The sequence below is a fragment of the Falco naumanni genome, chromosome 8 (genome assembly GCF_017639655.2).
Source record: "Falco naumanni isolate bFalNau1 chromosome 8, bFalNau1.pat, whole genome shotgun sequence".
In the NCBI taxonomy this organism is placed as follows: domain Eukaryota; kingdom Metazoa; phylum Chordata; class Aves; order Falconiformes; family Falconidae; genus Falco; species Falco naumanni.
Window position 1 is genome coordinate 5103224 of NC_054061.1, and position 12429 is coordinate 5115652.

Here is a 12429-nt window from a genome sequence, read left to right on the forward strand (position 1 = left end):
ATCAGGGAGCCACAAAACCTTGCCAGGAGCAGGCACAGAATCACAGAATCATTTAGGTTGGAAAAGACCTTTCAGATCCAGTCCAACTGTTAACCCAGCACTGCCAAGTCCCACTAAACCACGTCCCTAAGCACTGCATCAACACCGTTTTTAAATACCTCCAGGTGACTCCGCCACCTCCCTGGGCAGCCTGTTCCAGTGCTCGACCACCCTTTCCGTGAAGAAATTTTTCCTAATCTCCAACCTAAACCTCCCCGCACAACTTGAGGCAGTTTCCTCTTGTCCTGTCACTTGTCACCTGGGAGAAGGGACCGACACCCCCCCTGCCTACACCCCCCTGTCAGGCAGCTGTGGGGAGCGAGAAGGTCCCCCCTGAGCCTCCTTTTCTGCAGGCTGAGCACCCCCAGCTCCCCCCGCCGCCCCCCATCAGGCTGGTGCCCCAGCCCCTTCCCCAGCCCCCTGCCCGTCCCTGGACACGCTCCAGCCCCTCAGTGTCCCTCTGGGAGTGAGGGGCCCGACACTGACCCCAGGGGTCACGGTGTGGCCCCACCAGTGCCCAGCACAGGGAGAAGGACCAGGGATTATAGAGGCAATGGAGAAAACGGGAGCAACTCGCAGCTTCCCTCCTGCTTGCTCCACCTTCTCCAGCGTCACCGCACAGAGCAGATACACCGTCCCTCGGTTAAAAAGCGGGATGAAAACACGGAGACACACCCCTCAGACACAGCGTAGTCCTCTGGTGCCACATCCACAAGTTTCTCCTCACTCTTCCATTAGGCCAATCCAATTTAAAAGACTTCCCATGGGCCTCGGAAAACCCCCGAGCAGCCAGCCCTGACACCCAGCCTGGCGCTCCGGGAGGGCGATGCATGGCAAGGAGCTTTGGCTCCAGGGAGGAAGGCAGCCCTGATTTATCGCGTCTCCCAAGGCTGACCTGAAAGGCACTCTGCCTCAGCCGGGGCTTGCACCTACTGCCATTGCAGCTTCTGGAACGAGCAGGGGGAAGGGAGATGAACTGACCCATTTATCACCCCTTTATCATCAAAACTGCATCTGCCACGGATACTCTCCTTCCTTGTTGTGGAGCCCTCAGTCCCTAGGGAAAGCTGCGGTGCAGAAGCACGCTTCTGACAAGGAAATGCTACAGCTTCTAGCAAAGCCTTTTTCCTCCTTTCTCAAGCCATTTTTTATTATAATTACTATGTCTGCAAAGCTGACGGTTTCAATATCTATTTCCTCCAGACAGCTCATTTCAGATTTCGTTCTTCCTATAAGAGTCTGATCTCGAACTGTGATAGTACACAAGGACACATCATACACGTGGTACACTGCACCTCATTTGTAAGAATTTAATTGTGAAATCAGGTTAATCAGGACTTTTCCCAGGGAATCATTACAACATAATGGTAATGACTTTCTTAACTGGGAGGGCAATTCTCAGGCTGCCTGCAAGTAATTAAGGACCATCGGTGAGGGTGGGCGGGACACATTGGAGAGGGACTGTATTCACTGTCTACAGCCAGAGACGTCCAGGTCCCAAATCTCCTCTTCATTCAGCTCTGCTGAAGGACACCACGATGATCCATCTCTGGACTTTGCTCCCATCACTCTTCACTGACCTAGCAGGTTTGATACGAGTGTTGCAAAGCAAGCAGTAACGCAGCCAGTTCAGCTGCAGAATCAAGACCTAACTGAAAAATCGAAGGAACCAGTATGTTACCACAGCCAGCTGTTCCGTACAGGTAGGGAGCAGCAGGTCCTGTGCTCTGTTGGAGATGTGCACGTGGTTTCCATGGAAGCCAACCAGGGCTGCACGTGAGCATCTATGAACTTCCCCAAGTCGCTCACTTTAGTTTTTCTCACTTTTATAGAAACTGCATGGCACAACTTCCTTCCAAATAAATTTGTTAAGCTGCACCTTCACATGAATGAGTTTTTTTGTCACGCATGTGAATCTTTACAACCAACCCCGATGTGGGGTGCAACAGAAAAGGAACAGAAGGCAGCAGGGACAGAAATCCCAGGGTGGATTTTTCCTGAGACTACAACATGACTGCAGTGAAGACAGAAATTCTTCCTCTGCTCCACGCCTTCCAAACAAGTGGGAGGTTAAATCCCAGATATGTGTTCAGAGGCAAAACACTGCTCAGCACAGAAGTCTCTCCATCATTCATCATCCCTACGGCCTCCTACTAGTGCATCTATATTGTCTTGAAATCTCACTCTAAAAATGAAGTTCCAATAGTTCCAATGCATAAAGCAGAAAGGCATTTGTCTGGGCAATTCTCACTCATGTACCACCACCAGAGCTAGAAGAGCATATTTGCTCCCACATGTGCTCAGCGCTGTCTTGCATGGAGCTACAGTGGACTGAAAATCCTCTTTACCTGCACACCTGGGACCACTGTTGAGGAGAAAATGCATGAATTTCCCCCCGTAAATTCACTACACAGATGATGACTGGAACTGACTGTACAGGCTTGACCCTTTTTGTACATATATCCTTCCTTCCTTTAAAAAAGCTAACAAAAAAGAAAAAAAGAAAAAAGCCAAAACCAAACACTTTGTGCAAAAAAATGACAACTAGCTACAAAAATACGTGCTTAGAAAAAGAGACTCATTTCCTGAAAGCCATAGCAGGCTCATAAAAGGGGGAAAAAAAATAACCAAACAACACAGGTTTCTATTCTAAAAGAAACAACAAAAATACTGTTCAAAGGCTTCTGGTTGTGAAGTGCTGGGCACCACTTGGCATTTAACCACACTTGGGAACGCACGTTCCTGCATTCCATGTTACATTTACTGCTCATGTTTTTCTCATTTCAGTTCTGTTCTCTCTTTTTTTTTTTTTCGCTCATTAAGAAGATACAATCTTGTCTTTGCATTTATTCACACGTTTTGGTAGCTTGGCTGCACCTGTTCAGTTATTGCCATTTATCAAACTTTTTTCTTGTAGGATCTACAATGGAATTACCTGGCACCTATGCCCAGACATCGCTTCTTCCAGCTGTTGAGGAAGTCTGGAAAAAAACCTTTAAAATTGCACCCTTGCCCTGCTAGAAAATCAGAGTGCCTGACACTGCAATAGCAGCCCCCTCAGGAGATACCTGCTGGGAAAAGAGAAAGTCTCACCATGCCCAAGCAAGACTGCGAAGGAACGTTGCTGAAGCCAGACAGGCGCTGCCACTGCATCCTTCCAGCTGGGCGGCTGACACAAAGCTGCACAGCAGAAGGATGTGACAGCGCAAGGGACCAAACCTCCTCACTTCTTCCTAGGGCTGACATTGCTAATCCAAACCAGAGACTGCAAGGAGCTTAGCATTTTGTTGTTCATGTTTGCCTTCACTGATGTGAACCTTTCCAATGAATCCAGAAAGCTCTTTACTGTAAGTTTTTCTTCCTGGCGAATATTAACCTATTCACGGGTGAACACCCAGAGACAGAATGGAAGTTCCTGTTTAAACTTTCCATTGGTGTCATCACAAAATTGTATTAAATTCCATAAAACAGTTTCGGCATAGACATTTTAACACATATTAAAATCTAAACTAATCAGTTAATCTTGTATTAGATCAGCTTCATTTCTTAGTTCCCATGAATTAATTTGTCTCCAGCTGAAAGAGTTACTCAGAGAGTGGTTATTTAAATAAAACCTGTGGTAAAAGGACCTGCTTTACAACATTGGGAAACTATGCCCAAACCTTAGTGCTCACCAAACTTACATTTTCTTAGTATTACTGAGAGATGGAAGCCAAAACATAGACAGGGCTCTTTAACTCTTTGTAATCCCTAAGCCACAGAAGGTACGCTTTGGCTAGATATTACAAATAAAAATAGCTTTTCAGTTGCTCAGAAAAGGTAACATCTGGACTTCTTCATAGACCTCCTGGGCAAGCCTCCGCTGCCAGCACGGAGCAGGACTGAGCGGGCTCTCCAGCCTGCTCCAGCTCCCACAACGCTGCTCACAGCCAGGTGCAGACGTACTCGAGCACTGAAACGTTCTCATGGGAAAACAGCCAGAGCACGCGTAGTCCCTCCAAGCAAGCTTCATTCAAGGCAGACTGACTGGGGCCAGCACACCAGATGGTATCCTGAGCTCAGCACGTCCCACATGCCGAGTGGGTGCTTCTGGGCCACCTAACCACCAGCAGCGTGGAAGCAAAGCATACGTTTCAGAAAGCATGTAGATATAGTCTTCACATGTCCCACAGAAAGAGGGACCAGCCCAAGTGTGTAAATGTCATTTTTCCTCCAGCCATGGAAGATCCCAGAGGTGCAAGGAACTCCAGCCTGGTTCCCCACTGAAGTAATGCTGTATCTCAGCTCCTGGTGACCCTGACTACACACCGAGCATGGGCTGCACAGCCAACAGCTAAGTTCAAGCAACTCACGGTTGGGTCTGAACCTCAGCTTCTTTGCTGTAACGGCAACTTGAAGGTCTCCTCACCGCTGGTCCTCAGCCTCACCATAGAGCAACCAGGGTCCACACTCCTATCAATGTGACAACTGCCAGAAAGTCAGGTTTGTAAAACCAGAGGGCAGAAGGGGCAAGAAAAGGCACCCACAGACTCAGGTCAAAGGATGGCACAGGGCTTAGGCTGCAAAGCAGACGTAGCTCACTCAGGGTTTTGTCCAGGTTCCTGCAGGAAGAATGACAGGTCAGCAACAACCTGCATTCTCCCTGAGAGGCAGAAGAGGAGCATGTCCCATCCACAGCAAGAACTAACAGCAGAGCTCAGGGGATCAGCACGCAGAGGCTAGCTGGAAGCCAGTAGCTACCAGTGTTCTCCACGGGTCAGTGCTGGGTCCAGTCCCATTCAACTTAACCACCAGTGACCTGGATGAGGGGACAGTGTGCCCTTTCGCTGCTGTTCTGCAAGACCTGGACAGGCCAGAGAGTTGGGCAGTGAAGAACTTGATGAAGTTCAGCAAAGGCAAGCGTAGGGTCCTGCCCTGGGTAGGAATGACCCCATGCACCGGCACAGGCTGGGGATGACCTGCTGGGGGGCAGCTCTGCGGAGAGGGACCTGGGAGCGCTGCGGGGCAGCAAGCTGCCCATGGACCAGCGGTGTGCCCTTGGGGACAAGAAGGCCTGGGGGGGCATCAGGAGGAGCACGGCCAGCAGGGCAAGGGAGGTGACGCTCCCCTCTGCTCTGCCCTGGGGAGGCTGCCGGAGTGCTGCGTCCACTGCTGGGCTCCCCAGTTTAGGAGAGACAGGGGGCTGCTGGAGAGGGGCCAGCGCAGGGCTACGGAGATGATGGGGGGACTGGAGCATCGCCCTGGTGAGGAAGGGCTGGGAGAGCTGGGAGTTCAGCCTGGAGAGGAGAAGGCTGAGAGGGGACCTTAGCAATGGCTACAAATATCTACAGGGCGAGTGCCAGGAGGAGGGGGCTGGGCTCTTTCCAGTGGTGCCCAGCGACAGGACAAGGGGCAACGGGCACAAACTGCATCACGAGAAGTTCCAGCTCCACGTGAGGAAGAACTTCCCTGCCCTGCGGGTGACGGAGCCCTGGCACGGGCTGCCCAGCGAGGCTGGGGGGTCTCCTTCTCTGGAGACATTCAAACCCACCTGGACGTGGTGGGTCCTGCTCTAGGAGAGCTGCTGCAGCGGGGGGGACAGGGTGAGCTCCAGAGGTCCCTTCCCACCCTGACTGTGCTCTGATTCAAGTCACAGAGAGCAAAGTTGCCACCTGCAAGCAATAATGGGGCCAAACCAAAAAGCACATCTGCACGTGAGATCCCACGTCCCTTCCAGAAATCAGTGGCGAAGCGCACAGCCGTTTTCTTACCACAAATAAGAGTGAAAGAGAAAAGTTCACCAGCAGCCACAGCCACGTGACATGGCGAAATGTCTTCCTGAGCATCCAACTTGATCCCTAGACTGCTTCTGAATTACTATTTCCACTTCTGGACAAATATTTACCTCAAAGGAGTTCACGACAGCGCGCGCGCACACACGGGGGGAAGAACGCCCTCATTCGTACAGTGCGTCTGACTCCAAGCTCTGCTAAACAAACCACCCAGAAGAATCTAAAAACCAACAGCCAGATTCCTCTGCCGTGCCCTTAGAACAACGTTTGACTCGCTGCTTGTTTGAGTTGATTTTGACCTTCGGCAGAGTGACCCGCCAGCCAGCCCGGCTCCTTGGAGGCAAGTGCCTGCTCTCGTTACACGAGCTCGACACAAACCCCAAACGCAACATGACTTAAGCGCGAGGAAAGCACCAAAGCGCCTCAAGACTAAACAGAGGCTGGAAGCAGCTCTTTTCAAGCTCAGCCTTTCACCTTCTGCAGCCTGAAGAGATCACTCACTACCAAAGGACCTCTGCCTTCGAGTTCCAAGCTTTTTCTGTGGGTCTCCGCGGGAGCCGCTGCCCCAGGCCTACCTGCACGTTCTCCTCCGTGACCTCGATCTCGGCAGTGTAGATGTAATCAATCAGCTTCCTCAGCGTCTGCCCATCAACGTCTTTTATCTCAATCTTCTTGGCTTTACTTTCAGACATGTCTCCTGAAATTAATTTCAAAAGGGAAGTTATAGGTTGCTTTGCAGGACATTGCTCCCCGTACATCCAGCACATTCTCCTGGTATTTGACTAAAAGACCACCCTAGCGCTATCTCTGACCATCAAAGGACAACCAGCAAGATTCCCAGAAGCCTCATAATGCCACCTAAAACACATCTTAGCATTTGAAGACATTAGTGTAAAATAAAATAAGACAATAAACGCAACAAGCTCAACTTCTTGCCAGAAAAGAATCTGGCATAGTTCACCTGCATTCAAACACATATAGGGGCTAAAGAAAAAAAAAAAAAAACAGCATGACCCTCAACGATGTCTCAGCAGAGGGAGAGACTCAAAGAGACTGTGGACAAATCTTAGGAGGGCTTTTTAAAAAATATGTATGTTTTATATAGGTACTATATTTTTTAGAAAATTTTACATATATACACACATACAGGTAGATGAGTAAGTTGCAACAGCTAAGTTAGGGTGCTTTGTCATATACCCTACAATAAAAGCAAGGCAGCATTACTCTCTTTCTTTAGGAAAAACTTGAAACCTGCTCAGGAAAACAAGCATACACGCCAGAAGTCACATCCAGTGCAATGCAAGCTTCTCTCCTAAATCACCCTGCCGTAACCTGCCCGCACGGTCAAACATTACGCAAAGCATCTCTGCAGAAAGCTGTGTTTCTCATCTCTCACCTTCCCAGTCTTGCACCTCAAAGGCAATGTAGCCTTTGGATCCAAACTGCAGCCTTTCTCCAAACATGTAACTTTCCAAAAAAAAAAAAACAAAAAACAAAACCCAACAACCAACACCAAACATGCAAAACTAGACCAACAGTTTCCTCTATAGATAGACAAGTAAAACATATATCTGTGTAAGAGCCTATACATGAACCAGAGCTTTCTGCACATCTTCCCCATCGCTGCTATGGCCAGTGCTGTGCAGGCACCATGCCCACATATGCCATGCATGACAGGAGCACATCACCAGAACAAACGCATGCTGCGGGGAGGAGAAAGGCCTCCCTGTGGCACTTCTGGTGTCCAGGCACACCGTGACCTCACCCAGGTTTTAAACACCGAGATCTTGAGGAACCGAAGAAAACAGAGAACAAACTCCCAAGCAGAAAGAAAACAATAAGGGGCGGGGGGGGGGGGGGGGGAAGCTAAACAAAGGGGAGCATGAAGAAATGTCAATTCTTAAACCTGGGTATGAATAATCACTACTCCAAGAAATCTGGTGACTCAGTACTGCTGTGGGGGATTAAGTCGAAAAATGGTTCCTGCAGCCTATGGGAGCCATAATTAAAGCCTACATCTCCGTGCAGCATGTGACAAGACACGGCCAGGCTCATTAAGTCCACAGCACAGTCAGATGCTTAAAGGGTGTCCAAGCTTGAGCAAAATCTGGATCCTGGAAATTAAACTTTGCCGGCTTCATTTATGCCAGTAAGGAGGTAAATAACAGGACTAGGGTCAGACCATAAGTATTAGAAGAGCCAACAATGTCCCAAGGGACATGTAGACTGAAATAATATTTGCCCCAAATTCAATTTCTTAAACTGAATAATGAAATGTTACTCAGAGAAGCCCATGAATACAAATGCACAAGTACAAAGGGATATACAACCCACATTTGGGAGGCCTTCAAAGCAAGTAGGACTTTAATTGACAAAATAAACGTCATCTCCTTCACATACTTCCTCCCCGCAAAACACCTCAAACATCTCCAGAGATGAGAGGGGACTTCTGAGACCAGGCCAGCCCCCAGCAGCCTCCGTGGAGCTGGCGGTGCCTGCAAGGAGCACCCAGCCAAAGCCCACCTGCGGAGCTGGGGGTGAGCGGAGCAGCCGGGGACCTGCAGCACCCACCAGGACCCGCGGGGCAGAGGGGACGCTCGGCCGCATGCACCCAGAGATTGATGCAGAAATAGCTTGGAGGGACCGATCCAATAACATCGTCTCTCTTTGTGGCATTCACGTGACACAGGCAACAAAAATACAGGCTGTGTGGGCTTCCACACCCACCAGCAAGCTGCCAGTCCTGCATACTAATGGCCTCCGCTGCCTCTGCGCTGCCAACAGCCCAGCGCTTGATGGGGGGGGGGGGGGGCTCGGGTGCTGCACCCCACAGCCAGGTGGGATCCAGCCCCTCCGGCCGCACCAGTGTGGACAGGCGGCTGCCGCTGGCCAGAGGGTGCTGCTCTGGACGTGTCTAACATGGCAGAGCGAGGAAGAACCTGAAGACACCTCGGGGGAGCCAAGGTGGGGGCTGGTGCAGAGCGGGAGCAGGCAGAAAGCTGCCCCCTCCTCCAGGCACAGACCCAAGGCGAACACAGCCTCTAAAGCACGGCTGCAGGCAGCTGAATGGGAGGGTCAATTAAGGCATCTCGTCCCACACCCCCTTCAGAAAAAAACCCAAAACTTAAAGCCCACAAAACCCAACCCCTAGGATTTCTTCCATGAGGCAGACTCCAGCCTTGCCTGATAAGTTCGTTACGGAATAACCCAAAGCGCTAGCATCGTACCTAAGAGCTGTGCTGAGAAAGGGCTGCCCTGCACGAGGGGCTGCACAGCCCCTGTCCCCCCAGCGCTGCAGCTGGGCAGACAGGAGGGACAGGCGAGGAGGGAGCAAACGCAGTCGGGACAGGCAGAGCGGCTCCAAGCACGGCCTCTTTAGGGGACAGAGTCTGCAGAAGCCAGCCCCCTGCGAAGGCAAGCCCTTCACACATCACGGTCAGCATCCAGGGGTGCCCCCTCCATCCCCCTCTGCTCACCAGGGCAGGGACAGCAGAGCTCTCCTGCTCTGCCACAAGATAAACTCCAGCAGCTCGTGGTGCCTTGTTTACCCAGCACAGCAGCTCGCCCTGCCTCCTACACAGCCCACTCCAGAGAGGCTTCCCCGCGCACAGCGACAGCTTTTGCTGTTTCGTAAGTCAGAGGCGTGCTGAAGGGGAATACGAGTGCATTGGATAACAAAACCACGACTTCTCGCGCATGGGGCGAGTGCTTTGAAGCAAACTGGTGGTTTGGAAGCCGCGACACACTCCTTCAGCACTTCTGCAGCTCCCCGGGGTATCTCGCAGGAGCGGTGCTAGCAGCATCACTGAAGTACCTGTTATACTTTCTGAAATGATTGTGGTTTCTTCTAAAAAGATAGAATGGTGCCGACGAGGACCAGCCACTGTCCAAAATGCTCTAGAAAGCCAGTATGGGAAGGGACACTCCGTTAGAAGTGCTGGGCTCCATCTGTCCTTCAGCAGTGGAAGACACAAATGGAAGACGTGCCTGCTTATTTTCAGACTCCCCAAGGTTATTTTGAAGAGGAATGCCCAGCCAGAGGATGCTAGATGGTTTAGGAAAGACCCCAAGGTCATCACAAGGTCATCCATGAGCCCAAAATCAAGCCCAACCTACAGGGACAGGGCCTGCAGAGCAAGCATCAGGCAAAGGTGGATGAGCTGCAAGTCTCAGTTTGGTTCCCGCTGTTCACAGCTTTACACTGATCATGCACTACCACATGGCTGCCAGCACTGCTGGGGGACCCCTCCAGCTCCCCCTACCCCCCCAGAGTGGCTCGTCCAGCAGGGACTCAGCATGCACAAGCTGCTCCTGCAAACACCCATGTGGTGCAGATGCTCTGGAGCCAGGGGGTTGCATCACCAACATGCAATGCAAAAAAAAAAAACAAAACAAAACAAAACAAAAAAAACAACCAAACAAAACACACAAAAAACCCACCACAAGCCACAACAACCAACCAATGTTCAAGCTGTGATTTTAAACTGTCCCCCTCCAGCGAGTGAACCACCACACAGCTGGAAGGAGATCACGCACTCAGTCCTTGCAAGAGGGAGATCCAGACCTTAGACAGTTGGGACTAGCCAGACCAGAAGCGAAGGGAGAACTGCTCTTTGCCTGACCCGCTGCCCCCAGGGACATGTCAGGGGGAGGGGACCGGCGGCCACCAAGGCTGTCACCCAGCCCAGGGGAGCTGCCGAGCCAGCCACATGACGGTGGTTAGCTGATTACTGTTTAACCCGCAGCATAAGGGATTACACAGCCTGGAGAATTCCTGCATGGAAACACGAGCAGCCCTGCACCACCACCTTCCCTCTCAGATGACCTCTAAGGGTCAGAGGGTTTTTCCAATTATTTTTCTTTTTTAAACTTCTTGTCAGGAACGGGCATCACACTTGCACTAAGTCCTCCTCGAGGTGCCCTGCACGAATCGTTGCCTCTGAGCAGCATCTGCTCCCCTGCCTCCCCACTGCGGACAGCACCCGCTTCCAGTTAGGAAGCGCCCGTTCCTGAGAAAGCACAGATGCTCCCCACCACGCTCATAAAGCCACCGTGGCGAACCTCACATCTCACATTCAAACATCTGTTTACACCTGAGTCCCACCCCCCACCCACCCACCCCCCCCATTACAGAAGGGAAAAAAAGCTTCCCAAATGACAAGCTTTCTCCTAAGAAATGTTGTGTTCTGCTTCCAGTAAAGCAAATAAATCGGGGCTAATCTCAAGGCTTTTAAAAGTAAGAAGCAACCCCTAGACCACAGGCAAAGGGACATGAAACAGCAGCAAAACCCCAAACTTGATTTATGCTGAAGCTGAGGGACTGCAACAACCACTCCCTGGAGCATACACTCATTTGCTTTGTATTTGGTTAAGTCAGTTCCTGTCCTGGAAAGGAGGGCAAGGAAAAGCAAGGAAGCCAAGGAGCTCCCAACCAGACTAATTTTACTAGAATAACTTAAACAAGCTGGTCACTCCCCTGCCCTGGGACTGGCACAGCATTTTTGCTGCCCCACCTGGGCACAGCCTCCGAAAGGCACCTGCTATAGGGATCAGGCCAACAGAGCAAGAATTTTGTCCTTCCCTTCACACTGAGGTTGCCGTTACCAAAATATACCAGACTGCAGCAACGCACCCTGCAAAAAAGCAGGGCTGCTAAAACGCACTGGGATCAAGAGAACAATGGTGTTATTTCGGGCAGCAGCAGAAAGTGCCATGGGAGATTAAACATCCATGACTGCAAATCGGCATCGGCAGGGCTGAGCCTTGAAACTACAACTCCTGTGCCAGCAATCTCTTTGATGTGCACCATGAACATTTAGGGCACTGTACACGTGCTTGATGTTAATGATGTGTTTTCATGACCCAAGGTCTTGTTAAGGGTGGGGGAGGGGGAAACCAACCCAAAAAGCAGTGAGCCAAACCTCACAGTAACCTTCCTGTGACTCACATGCTACCCACTCGCCCCACACCCATACAATCGCCCCATACCCATACACCATGCCTCAAGGAATTAGTCAAGGATGACCAGCATCATCCATCAAGCGTGGCAATCCGCAGTACAGTGTCGGGTGTCAGGAAGAGTACCTGTAAACATTGCACAAAAGTAAGGGCTGCAGGCTGCAAGGACCACGCGGTGGGCTTCCATCTCCACAGTTTCAGCCACAATCACTACATCACAGAGGAGCCGCTTGCTGGAAAAACACCAGAAAAGACAAAGATCATTTCAGAACTCCTGGTCAGGCAAAAAATTACATTGGTACAGAATGGTACAGAAAGCAGAAGACCCACCACTACAGACAAGGCACCTGAGCTTCTGCCAGATCCCAGTGGAAGGTTCTCTGATCCTTCAGCTACCAGCTCCTACCAGTGTTTGCCTATAAAGCAAAGCCTGAATCCTCCCGATGCTGCAGCCCTACCAGTGGTTCTGCTTTTCCCAGGAAAAAAAAAAAAAAAAAAAAACAAAAAAACACCACAAACCTGGAAGCCTAACTAGGTATACATGCAGCCCAAAGAACAGCATGTTTTCAATCAAGGCTTGGAGAAGACACAGAAGAGCTTAAGAATTTGGGCACTCCCTGGAGGCAAGCCCTAGTCAATCTACAAGACAAGAAAGAGCTGT

The 12429-nt window shown here is 50.7% G+C and overlaps 1 protein-coding gene across 3 annotated transcripts in view; it reads right to left on the reverse strand.

The window, feature by feature from the left end:
• Positions 1–12429, reverse strand: part of KLHL3 (kelch like family member 3) — a 52218-nt gene that overhangs the window by 29454 nt on the left and 10335 nt on the right. For all 3 annotated transcript variants that reach the window (XM_040603294.1, XM_040603292.1, XM_040603293.1), the window contains exons 3-4: positions 11895–12001; positions 6386–6507 (exon numbers count right to left, since the gene is read on the reverse strand). In XM_040603294.1, the coding sequence (XP_040459228.1) occupies positions 6386–6507; positions 11895–12001 (229 nt within the window). The remainder of the gene's footprint in view (positions 1–6385; positions 6508–11894; positions 12002–12429) is intronic.